At 31.8% G+C, this 14,080-nt stretch overlaps 1 protein-coding gene across 2 annotated transcripts in view; it reads left to right on the forward strand.

The window, feature by feature from the left end:
- LOC150092449 (uncharacterized) overlaps positions 1-14,080 on the forward strand; it is a 161,568-nt gene that overhangs the window by 69,335 nt on the left and 78,153 nt on the right. For both annotated transcript variants that reach the window (XM_090415003.1, XM_090415004.1), the window contains exons 6-7: positions 7,650-7,737; positions 12,439-12,807. In XM_090415003.1, coding sequence (XP_090271129.1) covers positions 7,650-7,737; positions 12,439-12,807 — 457 coding nt within the window. The remainder of the gene's footprint in view (positions 1-7,649; positions 7,738-12,438; positions 12,808-14,080) is intronic.

Below are 14,080 nucleotides of genomic sequence, written 5' to 3' on the forward strand. Positions count from 1 at the left end.
CTGTGTTAGGTCTCATACCAGTTATTAGTTTTTCCAGACTCCTGATACCAAACGAATTCAGGTGTAGGCCATCCCTCTTATACAAATCCAATCTTCCCTCGAAATCACTCCACACATCCAAAAAGTCTCCCTTCTTTTTGATTCATTTTTGTCATAGCGAGGTAAAATACTAACGATTTTCACTTTCTCACTCTTCACTCTCGCCTCTTCCAGCAATCCTTTCATGTCCTCTCTCATACTGAGCTTATCACCAGTTAAATCATTTGTACCTACTACAACTACCATTTCATTTACTTTTCTTTTCTGTTTTTGAATTACTTGAGTTATATTTTTAATTTTCGCTCCAGGAAAACTTGATGTTATAACTCACTCATCTACAGATGTTTTATTATAGAGTCACCATACCAAATAATTTCTTTCTTTTTACTATCACATTTCATGTGATAAAAGTTACCCAGGATAGAAGAGTACTGGATCTATCATCATCAGAGCATTTGTCCATAACCAAGGTGATCATATTTGGAAAGTAGCTAAGCATGTAGACTATTCAATTGAGAAATGTGTGTGGAAATGCAAAGCTGGTAATTGCAACAAATGGAAGTATCTTGGAGCAATGCTCCAAGATACTTGTTGCATAAAAGATTGCGAGAGAAGGATGTTAGTAATGATTCAGAAACCGTCAAGATTAAGGATAGCGGTATCAGATTTGTATATCAGGGTTAGGAGAATAAATCAGGTAGGAGTTAGAGTTATTAAGCAGGAGCTACAAAAAAATAAATAAATAAGATAATGCGGATGTTATATAAAGAGAAAGGTGATTAGCAGGTTCATGAGCTGTACAGAGTACAAGCAAAAAGTGTCCAATATAGTGAGAAAGATTATTAGCCAAGCAGGCCAGAGGAAATCCAAAAAAGTTCTTTTCTGTGTTGAGTAAAAGAAAGAATGATATGATTATGGAAAAATAACTTTAATGAGTGCTGATAGTAGAGAGGTGACAAAAGCAGAAGAAATAGTTGAATTACTGAGTGATCACTTAATGAGGATGTATTATTCAGGTAGAGTTAATACAATGACTAGTATAGGTGAATATTAGGATATCTCTGTGTGAATATAGCCATGGAATTGGATGAGATATCAGCCTATATGTATACATAAAAGTGTAAGAGCAATGGTAATTAAATTAAATTAGGCTTTTTAATTTATTTCAGTATTGGCTAAGTTCCAAAGGAATAGAAAGAAAGCAAGATAGTTCTATTATATAAACTAGGCTCCAAGATAGAAGTAGCAAATTTCAAACCAGTTAATATCCCAGAAGTGATGGTTAAGGTATTGGAAAATTTGTTTAATGGCAGAATGGTAGATAGCATGGGTGTCCACAGAGGGGGAAAAACGGAGAAATTGCCGACACCCCCTGGGATTGAGTAAAAAATTCCACAAATTATAATCTTAAAAGTGATTGAGATATGTAACTTCACACCCTCGACCATGGGATGCTTTGTCAGTCTTAAAATTTTGTTACGAGTTAGCCAGTTTCGGCCCTTAGTGGGGTAACCATAGAGCATGTGTTTCATCTATTGCAGCAATAAAACACGTGCTCCTATTTTTGGTTCATTTTTTTCTGATTTGTGAAAAAAATGTTTATTGCTGTTGTGAACAGCGACCATTTCGTTTGCACTCTGTGTCTAGTGAGTCACTAAGTGAAGTGTGAATTATAAATTTATAGTGAAACAAATTTAAAAAGAAAAATATATTTTTAAAAGATAAGTGTATGTAATTCTATAATCTACTTTTGAAAAAAAAAAAAAAACAACAAAAAATAATTAAATAAAAATGTATTGATGTAATTATTTGTTACCCCCCCCCCCCCTGGAAAACTTTCTGCGGATGCCCATGGCCTTCAGATACACAAGTTGATCAGATTCCTGGAACATCGATTCAAAATGACTCTGTCGAGTCAATTTCATCAAATAATTTATTAGAATATGATATTGTTTCTTACGTTGGAGTTTCCGTTATAGCACCAATGTTAAAATTCGAAATCCTTTCTAATACTTATGTTTCCAACAAGGACTATGATTTCAAAAAAGATTCTTCTGGAAAGAGACTGTTTAGATTTGCTTGGTTAGAGGAATACTCACCATGGTTATGTTATTCAAAACTACAAAAAGGTGTGTTTTGCAAATATTGCATCTTGTTTGTACCAAAACTACATCGGGGCTGTCAAGGCACATTTATAAAATAGGAATATTTTAACCAAGCCGCCAAAAATCACATGTTATCTAAATGGCACAAAGAAGCTGCTATTGATGTGAAGAATTTTATAACAATCCACAAACATCCAGAAAAAGCTATAATTTGGCAAATTAATAAATCAGTACAAAAAACTATAGAGTCCAATAGAATTAAATTAAATTCTATTTTATCAACAATTGTATTTGCCATCATGTGGGGGGGGGGTTGTGATTCTGGAAATTTACGATTTATTTCAATTTTCGATTGAAGCGGGAGACTTAATTTTAAAAGATTATTTGTTGAAAGCTCTTGCAAATGGCCGGCACACTTCTGTAAGAACTGAACATCAACTAATAGAACTTTGTGAAATGGAAATACGAGAAAGCATTGTATCTGCTGCAAATAAATCTATTGGATTTTCAATGTTAGCTGACGCAACTGCAGATATTGCTGGGATAGAGCAGCTTTCACTTGGCATTAGATTTGTTGACGAAAATAAAAATATAAGGGAAGAATTATTTATTTCTTTTTAATTTATTAATTTATTTTAATTATTTATTTTATTTAATTAAATAAAAATTTATTGATGTAATTATTTGTCTCAAACTTTGTCTCCCCCCTTGGAAAATTTTCTGCTGACGCCCATGGTAGACAGCATAGTTTTGTGAAGGGGGGGTCTAGTCTTAATAACTTATCCACTTTTTTCAATAAAGTGACAGTTGAGGTAGATAAGAGAAATGGCTAGACATAGTAAAGGCATTTGATAAGATTCCATTATGTAAGTTGGAGCAAATGGGGATGGACATGTTACTGGTGGCAATGATAAGAGGGTGGCTGATGGATAGACACATCAGAGATTAGTATATGATAGAGTTGAATCAAAGAGAAAGCATGTGACCGGTGGTGTGCCCTAGGGCACTGTACTTGGGTTGCTTCTGCTTAAGTTATACTTTAATGATATTGAGAATGAAGGGGAATAATCAACTGTTACGCAAAGGGCAATAACTAATAAGGTGTAAAATCCTATAGGGTGATTTGAATAGACCAGCAGTTCTCAAATTGTGTTCTAACTAATAGTTTATAATAATATGATAATCAAATAATTAATAATTATTGTGTAGTTTTATATATATATATATATATATATATATTATATAATCTCTCTATATATAATTATATTATATATTAAAATATTATTTTAATCTCTCTGACGCACGCGTTTCCTCTGTTCAGTATTGGCACGTTCGTGACAGCGTGTAGTCTATTTATTTGGAACTCAAGCTCGCATTTTGTTTTCAAACACGCTACTGTCTTTTGTACTTGTTCTGTTAATGCAATTTTAAGGCCCTATAATATCTTTTATATATTTCTTTGATTGTGATACCTGAGGATGTTGATCAATTCAACGAAACTAGTAGTATCTTTTCAAATAAACCATGTCATCTCTTTATCTCTCAATATCAGTCATTAAAACTTTTTAATAATATTTCCCACCGAGTAAAAATGAATTATATTATTATATAATGTATATTATTAGTTATATAATTATTAGTTAATTAAATAATACTTAATAATGTGGAAAATTTATTTAAATAAAATTTCAAAAATTTCAATAAAATCCATTGAGTCAAGTGGTGGATGAATGAATAGAATACTTGCATTTGATTCTGCCACCACTAGTTGAATCATATTCCCTGACAAAATCATCTCTAGTTAGGCATGGTGCAGTGTACGAGCAGGCATATCAGTCATAGATCAGTGGTATTTTGCAGTGCAATCATTTTGCAATGTCTTATGTACTTTTCATATAAAAATAAAGTGAGCATCATATAAATTTATAATATTACGATTGTGTATACTCCAAATTAAAATATCATGGATTGTTGGTTGAAAGAAGAGTTAACAAAAAAAGTGTAGCAAGCAGTTCACATATTTCTAGTGACAAGGAAACTGGTCAAGTGGATACTGACAAAAATACAGATCAAGGCACTAGCATTACGTGTGTAGCAGAATCGAAGAAAAGCGAAGTGTTGTCTGTCAATACCGAAACATTGCTAAGTCATAAAAAAACATCAATGCAACTTGAGTTATTACTCTGATTCATGGCTACAAGACATCTTGAGACCCTTGATGCATTATGTATATTACACAATAAAATCTTATCAAATAGTTTGTTAGCACCAGCTAAATTGCACAGACATTTTGAAACAAACTATTCAGAATATAAAAATAAAGATGTCAAATTGTTTTAAAATAAAACTTGAGTCTCTTGACAAAACTAAACATTCTATGTCGTATATTGATGTTTCTCTCTTCCTTCAAGGAAAAAATGTAAATATTTTCAACGCAAAGATACATTATGAACATTATCACAAAAGTTACAATACTGGACCATGATGTTAAAAAAAAAAAAATAATAATATGGATCCATTTCCAACTTTAAATCGAACTGTGAAATTGACAAGGAAATTCAAAAAGAAATTATTTGTCATCTAAAATCAATAAATGTGGCATTAAATGAATATTTTCCTCTATTAAAAGATGACAATAACTATTGGATTTTCAGTCCTTTTAATATTTAAGAAAAACCAGAGGAACTATCTACTTCAGAATATGAAAATTTCATCAACTTGACATCAATCAGCCCAAATAAAAGTTAAATTTAATGCAAGTTTATTAAATGAGTTTTGGTGTGGCTTAAAAGAAGAATAAATTTGGGTATTCAAAAAGGCAATTCGTTGTTTGTTGCCGCATAGAAGTAAGTTGGATGATACGTCTGATATTAGAATTCGGCTGTCTACAATTAAACCAAATATTGAAAGAAAAGAAGTTTAATCCTCCACATTAATTACCAGTTTGAATTAATAATATTTGCTTTTCCATTATTAATCTGTTTTTTGTATTTTCAATAAATTATTTTTGATTTTTTTGATTTGTTTTATTTATAATCAGTAAAAATTGTCAGGGTTTCAAAATTTTTTATCATGGTGAAAAGGATTTTGTGATTAAAATAAGTTATTAACTGCTGGAATAGACTAATAATGTGAGCAAAAGATAATGGATGGAAGTTTAATTTGACATAGTGTAAATTGAGGTGTTTGAAGCTGAAGAGTTTGCAAACTACATGTTATATTTGATAGGATTGCACTGCAGGAAAATGATCGTGCTAAGTATTCTAGGTAGGAGAGAGAGAGATGATGATGATGATAAGGAGTTGAGAACATATTACAAAAGTGGATATAATAACTTAAAGGATCTCTTGGATATTATCCAATCTTTATCGGAATTATCCGCTTTCACGAATACTACATTCATTACTTTTGTCAGTGGCTCTTCTGTCTTATCAATAATAGATGTCTCACATATGCTGATATTTTGTTGTAGATCAACAACAACTTATAATACATAGAAATATTCATTTTTATTCAGGAATAAATACATTTTTACTACACTGTTGTTTCTGAAGACTGGAATAAAAATGTTCTTATACTGTGAACAACTTTCCAACCTCAATAGACACTGTGACATAGAAGCAAGAAAAACAAGTAGTTTTGTTTATCACTAAATAAAATACAACGCGGAGATATTTACAGGCTGTGTACTATATTTAGCAACAATTAGTGGAATTAGAGACAACTGGAATGACAATGCTCATAATGGAAAAACACTCTCCTACCACAGATTATGCTGCATACATGTAGGCGAAATAGTTTTATTGTAGCACTCAACATAGCAGTTAACTGAACACAACATTCTCTCAAATTTTCACTTCCAAAACATTCATATAACTGATGTTTTTAATGCAGTCATCGGATACAGAAAGTACACAATTTATCTAAAGCAAAAAGATCAGTGTTGAGAATATATATAACTTGAAATCAGTTGGAATTACATTTGAGATATTCAATATCATCCAGAAACTTCAGAAATGCTGATTTTATAAATAAAATTATACTGAAAATTTGCAACTAACATGCCATATAAAATGACCACTCGACATGGAAGTAGCATACACACTAATGTGTATGTATGCCAGTACAGGATTCCTTAACTAATTTGAATAACTGTTCTAACAAATTTGGCTTGAAAATTAGCAATACAAAGGCAAAAATTGTGGAAATAGGCAGTAACATTACAAACATCAGCTGCATCCAGAATGGAGAACCTAAAGAACAAGTAAAATATTTCAGCTATTTAGGAACAATTTTTAGTGAAGATGACAAATTAAATATGAAAATAGACAAAATAGTCTGGTTTAGTGGGAAGTCAGCTGAATAAATTTATATAGAATAAGAGAGAATTAGTCAAACATTGGACTAGCTGTATACCAGTATTTATATGGTTGAACAAAGTTTAGACCACAGACATGAGAGTTCTCTGAAAAATAATGAAAATGAACAGATGGCATCAGTTGAAGAATCTTATTAAAAATGAAGATAATAGGAAGGAACTTGACATTGTTAGTATTCATAAATATGTGAAAACTGAGTTAATCTGGTGGTATTGTTACTTAAATATAATGAGAGGAAAGATTAGAAAAAAAAGTGTTGGATGCTAGGATGGTAAAACAAACCAAAAGGAAGACCAAGATCTAAAGTGGATTGATGTGGTTAGATGTATACTGTGGATGACTGAAGTATAAGAGCTGACAGTAAAGGAATGAACAGATAACAGACTAATTTGCTGGAAAATTGTTGATAGGAAGTTAAGAGTCAACTTTCTCATGTACTGTTATTATAGTATCCCATACATCCCTTGAGGGTACATATCAGGAATTTGATGAGTGGTGAAGGAGTAGAATGCATTGCTAGAGAGGGTGATGTATGCACCAACACAAATGTGTTCCAGATCTGGGTATGATATGCATTTGTAGTCTGTAATGAGTTTAGCTTCTTGCATTGAGTTTTGTGGCTTCATAGAGGCCAGAAAATAATACTCATAATTCTCTGGATACCTAATGATGGGCTGTATCAAATTCTCTATTCTTTACAGTCTGTAAGTTGGAATCTCTTGATTTATGTTGTTACATCATATTCTGTTAATTTACTTTGGTTTAAATATTTCATTTCATTAAGTTACACATTAAGTTATTCACATTCTAAATATAAATCCTATTTCTTGAAATCATGTTTCAAGAAATAGGATTTATAACTTTATCTCATACTTAATTTCTGATCCTTGGTAGTAATCTCACTTTAAAGTGACATACTTTCAATGATAGTAAAACTTATTTTCAAACTTATAATGCATATGTTTAATCAGGAGTCATATTAAGGATTTCTTATTCTGTGTGTGTGCGTGTGTGCGCTTTACTTTGCTCACTGAGTATATATCAAATCCTTATTAGGAAACAAACTGTTTACTAATTAGATAGTTAAATTTTCAAGTGATGAATCTAAACTGTTTGTTTCTTGTAGATCCCAATCTGAAATACAGGAGAAATCAGAAGTTTTTCAAGAAGATGACAAGGAAAACCTGAATGATTATACAAGTTCATGCTATAGTGTAAGTAATCTAAAATATTTCAGATTAAAAATGTGACGTACGTATTTCAGCAAAGCAGAATGAAAATTCTTATTATTGTTATTTAGTTCATGTTGGCCCTATTTGGTTTTGTTCAACTATATAGCAAATGTAATATTTTATGGATAATCCCTAAGTAATCTTCCTTGAGGCTACTTTCAAATAGATATCATCAAGGCATAAGTTATAAATCAATATTAATAAGCATTTGAATGGTTAAATCACTGATAAATACTGTGTGCGTGTGTGTGCGCGTGCGTGCGCGCGCAGTATATATCAATGATTTAACCATTCTAATCTCAATATCCAAATGCTTATTTGGATATATATATATATCAAAGGATAATAGAAGTAAATACTCACCATCAGAGATTATAATAGTATGACGATTGACCTTATTTCTTCTGTTTAAAGCTGAATAGTAATGGACCATCAACGTAAAATCCCTGCATTATAAAAACGAAGTAAAGTAAAATAAATAGTACAAGGCAGAATAAACCGCAATTCAATAAATGATATTGAATAGCATTTTAAAAGTTAATTATTGTATAATAAAATTAATTAAAAGATCTATGGTAAATGACAACTGATTGAAATTCCACACACACACACACACACACATATATATATATGATGGCTTTGGGGGGTCTTTTTGGTCACCATCTACTTATTTCCTAACAGTATGGTGAACCCACAAGCCCATAAATAAATGGTATTGGGAATTAAAGAGTGTCTGTATAGTGTGCTGGTCATTTTGCATATGCAGTTGCCCTCTAAAAAAGTTATAAAAGAGTGATGTGGTATAGATGATTGGATGTTGATAATCAACATCCAATAATTATCTAATAATAATTATTAGTTATAATAAGTTAATAATTATCTAAATTTATTTAGCTAATAAATCTTTAAGCCAATAATTTTTTGTATTTGTGTCTGAGAGTGTGTTTGCCTCCCAAGTGTGACTTCATGCATGGGCTTAGTTTTGTTTTTTGACGATGCCTTGGTGACCAAGGCAAAATATTGCCTTAATGATTTGACTAAATAAATTTAGTTATTATTATCTGTAATAACTGTAAATGTGTTCTCTACTAAACATAAACAAGCATGAAAGGTGGGTGGGTGAGTGAGTACATAACTGGCAATGTTTGTTGTATAACTGTACCTAAGTATCAGGAGTATTTTAATTTGGTGTAAATTTAGGACCAAATTTTCTTTATTTAATTGTCAATTAACTGGTATCATGGAAGGTCTGTGGTTATTTATATATAGCCTTAGGATGATTTCAAGTCTACAGCCATCAAGAAGAAACGTAGAGTGATCAGCTTAGAAGATAAGTTGCATATGATAAGTATGAAGCAGGCATAACCAAAGCCAAAATTGCAAGAGAGTACTGTCTAAATGAATCAACTGTTCACCATATTTTAGACCACGCTGCAAACTATAAGCAACTAGGACAAAGTGCATTGACCTTGTCTGGGTCCCAAACTACGAGAAACAGAAGCCATCTTATGATTGAAATGGAAACACTATTGTCAGTGTTGGTAGAAGATTGTAACCAAAAGAGAATTCCTCTTAGTCAAATAACTATAAAAACAAAAGCATTGAATTTGTTTGAAACTTTAAAAAGAAAACAATTAGAAAGCGAAAATGATTCGTGTCAGTAGTGGAAGAAACTTTTTCTGCAAGTTCAGGGTGGTTTGATCGGTTCAAAAAGCGATCGAGCATTCATAGTGTTTGTGTACAAGGTGAAATTGCAAGTGCCGATGAAAAAGCAGCAGCTAGTTTTCCTGGTGAATTGCAACAGATCATCGAAGAAGGAAATTATACCGATGATCAGATATTTAATGCTGACAAAACAGGCTTATTATGAAAAAAAAATGCCCACTAAAACATTTTTAGCAAAAAATGAAAAATCACAGCCTGGCTACAAGGTTTCGAAGGAGCGTGTAACACTCAATACTTCTGGAGATTACAAGATGAAGCCTCTCTTTATTTATCGTTCACAAAATCCTCGCCCACTTAGAAGTTTAGATAAAAATTTTCTCCCTGTTCATTGGAGATTCAATAGAAAAGCTTGGATGATGAAAACTATTTTTGAGGATTGGTTTAAAAACTATTTTTGTCCTGAAGCTGAAAGGTACTGCAAGTCATTAAATCTTGATTTTAAAATCTTGTTGATATTAGATAATGCACCTAGTCATCCAACAGCACTGAATGATTTGTGCGAAAATGTAAAAGTTATTTATTTACCACCTAATACCACTTCCATCATCCAGCCAATGGATCAAGGTGTAATCGCAGCCTTTAAGGCATATTACCTACGAAGAACTTTTTCACAAGCAATAGAAAAGACTACAGGAGATGAAGCTATGACCTTGACAGAATTCTGGAAGGCATTCAATATCAAAAATTGCATTGAGAATGTCAAGGAAACATGGAGTGAAGTAACGTCTAGCAACCTGAGAGCGGCGTGGCAAAAGATTATTCCTCATTGTGCAAATGATTTTAAAGGATTTGAAAATGAAGTAACCCATGTTATCAATGACATAACTGAGCTTGGCTTCGATTTAGGACTAAAAGAAATTGAAAAAGGTGATGTTCAGGACCTGCTTCAGTCGCATGATAAGGAGCTGGATGATGAAAACCTAATTCACCTCAAGAGAGAACATACATACGATGCTCAAACCGATGATAATGACAAACAAATTGACTTGGCACCGAAGGAATTTACCCTCAAAGAAATGGACGAAATGTTTAGAATTGCTGAAAATTTTAAAGGAAAAAATCTTGAACGGCGATCCTAATCTCGAGCAATCACTGAAAGTTCATCAGGAAATTGAAAATTCCATCCGTTGCTACCAAGTTTTATACGAAGAAAAAAGAAAGAAAAATTTCCATCAGACAACTCTACACCAATTTTTATCCAAGAAAGAATAATTGTATGTACTGTATGTACTTCTTATATATAAATAAAGATTAAAGAATAATCTTGTTTTTCTTAACGAACCTTCATTTTTTACTTAACACGTTTCACACATTTCTTTTTTACTTGATTTATAAAATTTAATTGATAGATTTGAAAAATCCTTGGCATTGATCATCCATTTTACACACATTATTTGTCCCGATTACTGCGGATTCGATTATTGCGGTATTTTTGCGTGGCAACAATAACCGGGATAATCGAGGTATTCCTGTACAACATTTTTAGGTGTGCCTTTTAAAAGGTCACATCTGCTTAGGAAATATTGTCATTGTCGATATGGAATTTCAATCAGTTATAATTTGCCATAGGTAATTTTATAATTTGTTTACTGAGAGATAACTGTGCATTATTCATTCTGTATAAGTAACACATAAATACAGTTGAAAATATTTAAGATAGGTTTATTACAGATATTTCTATTCACATATCATGGATCATAGTCAGTGTTTTTCCAACCAGTTTTGGGACATGTTTCAAATACATAATCAGAAGGACTCATTTTTTCATAATTAAGGAATATAATATATCATTTGTGATTTTGTGCATCCTTTTTCTCCTTATGTATGGTAAGTTACAGGTGCAATCACATTTGGTATAATCCTAGCTAGGACAGGGGATTCTTAGAGGAGCTGAATAAACTTTTTATTTGATTTATTGAGTGATTTAAGTGTATCCCTTAATATGATATTGTTCTATTATTCTTTCTATTTTTTGGATATTCTCTTAACATAAGGAAGAGCTATGGCCTTTTTTTATTTTTGGACGTATTGTGAAAAAAATTCTGTTGTTTTTTTTTTTGTCTGTTGTAGACATTCTTTATAAAAGTTTTAGTAATTGTTTTAATTAATTTTTTAGTCTGCTAATCAGACTAAAAGGTTTGATTTTAGTCCGATTAGAGTTTTAAAAACCTTTAAAAATCATCTTTAGTTTTGTTTTTAAAGGTGCTGATGATATCTAGTTTTTGTGTTGGATGATAGTATAAGTATGTCTTGTCCTCTGTATCAGCCTATAGTAAACGGTGAAGGATAGACAGCCTGAGGAGAATGGATGGCAAGCGTATCCAGAAAAAGAATTATTAATTTATTTTATTTTTGTCAGTTCCTTGCCAGAAGTCAGGCTGAGATCAACAGTTGCATTCCAAAGTATGCTGCATGTAGCATACTGTAATGAATCCTTATGTGGCTTGTGTTCCTGTGTGTATTTATATATATTCCTGATGATGAACTTAATATAAAGATCGAAGCATTAAGTAGTTGTTCTAGTTTAAAGTTATTAATCTAACACAATGAATTCTGATCATTGTTAAACAATGAAAGAAAGGATGTTGTCATTTGGATGTGAGATTTGGTCATTGGATTTAAATAAATAAATAAAATTGAAAAAATAAAGAAACACTTAATATATATTTTCCTGATTTGTGAAAAATTCATAAATCAGCATGGCAAATTTAGGCAGTAATAAGTTATTTGAATGCAAATCCTGTTTGCCAAGTTTTGATATGCAGGCTACCTTGTTATTAGTGTTTATTCAGTGATGTATTGGTATTTATTCACGTGTAATGTAATCGACAGGATTTTAAAGGTAAAAATAAAATATTTATAATGAAAATACATTAACATTATTTTTAATGCTTTAATATTTTTTTTTCTAAAATATTTCATAGTGATATTAAGTTTTGTCTCTCCCATTTTTTTAAGGAGGAAGACAGTGACACCCCTATAAAAGATATCAGGTTGCAAAATAAATGCAGTGATTGGGACATTTCAGCAGAAGTAAGCAAGCATAGTGATCATAGCTGTTTGATTCATTGTAAGAACTCCAATATAGAAATACAAGTGTCACATGTAGATGCAATGAAAGAACATAATTGCTCAGTCATTTTATCTTCACCTGTCAGAAATATGCAGTCAAAGAAAGTATCACAGTTTCAAGATACACACGACACCAAGGAATGTAATGAATTCTTATCACCTCATGGTAACGATAAACATGAATCTCCTGAGCAATTTTCAAACAGTAGATATGATATACCTAGCATATATCTACATTTGGACGAGTCACCTATGGTATGTATATAATTTATTTATTGTACAGTTTAGGAGCGATTTTATTTACCATCTTGCATAATTAGATAATTTCCTAAAGAGAAAATTGTAGAATTCAATAATAATTTATGAATATGATAGTCCTCTGTAAAATCTGGTTCTTTGCCTCAAAAACTGTCATGTGGAGTTAATAGTCTTTTAATATCAAAATTTATTTTATATATTTTATTGAGAAGCTTGTATTTTTAATTATAATTGTAATCGACTGTAATTTTCCTAAAATGTTAATTTGACATTTTCATTATTACTTGACACCTCCCAAGAAATTCACGGACTCTTTACAGGTGGGCACTCTGCGCCACATAATAACTTCAACATTATTTCTAGTTAACAAGTATATATTATACTAGCAAACAAGTATTTTCAGATTCTTTCCTAAGATTTTAAGTACTCTAAGATTCTTTTAAGACACAAACCTGGATGGAGTTAAACCCTATCCAGGTTTTTGTTTTTGAGAATGTTTTTCTAGAGTAGCTGTAAAGATATTGGGAGTGATCACATCTTCTTGCCTTACTCCTCTCCTTACAGGTATTTCAAGGGTTTTATTAAAAAGAGTAATCTGGGTTTTGCTGCCTGTATATATGTTTAAAATTAACCTGATCTAGTTCGCCCACCGTTTGCAGGTCCCTGCTTCGCGTCTTTCCAAGAATAGTCGATTCATGCTGAAGGGGAGAAAGAAATGAAGGACATCCGAATTGGTCGCCAACACGCGAAATCACGTGCTTTATAGGTAAAATTTTCCAAATGTTATACAAGCAACATAGTTAACTACAATAATCATAAAAGAGAAGTTAATTTTCCGACCGGTAATAATAAACAACTCATCCCACTATACAGACTGATTACCCTATTATCGGAATGGATTCTCCTTTTTCTGAGATGTGCAGAAGTGTCGAGGGACCTCAAATTGGTGGGTGAACTATATGTGGTTGTTCAATGTCTTAATCTTTCAGTGCCTAGAAAACTGCATTAGGTTCTACTCTGTCGAATGCTTGAAATTTTTTATTGTTATTATCAGTGATCTGAACTCGTGAATTCTTCCAGCTTCACTACTTGTTTCATTTCATTTGCTTCACTACTATCCTGATGACTTAATATGAAATATTTCTGAGTGATGTTCTTTTTTTAGAATTGGAAGCTGTGGGAGGGAGAACATTCAGCTGTTTTTGTTGCTGCATTTGTAAACATCTGCTTTGGGGAAACAAAGCATTCTGGTGAAATGATTCTTATTTAT

The sequence above is a fragment of the Typopeltis vanoorti genome, chromosome 26 (assembly GCF_054136105.1).
Source record: "Typopeltis vanoorti isolate ZY-2024b chromosome 26, IOZ_Tvanoo_1.0, whole genome shotgun sequence".
Lineage (NCBI taxonomy): Eukaryota > Metazoa > Arthropoda > Arachnida > Uropygi > Thelyphonidae > Typopeltis > Typopeltis vanoorti.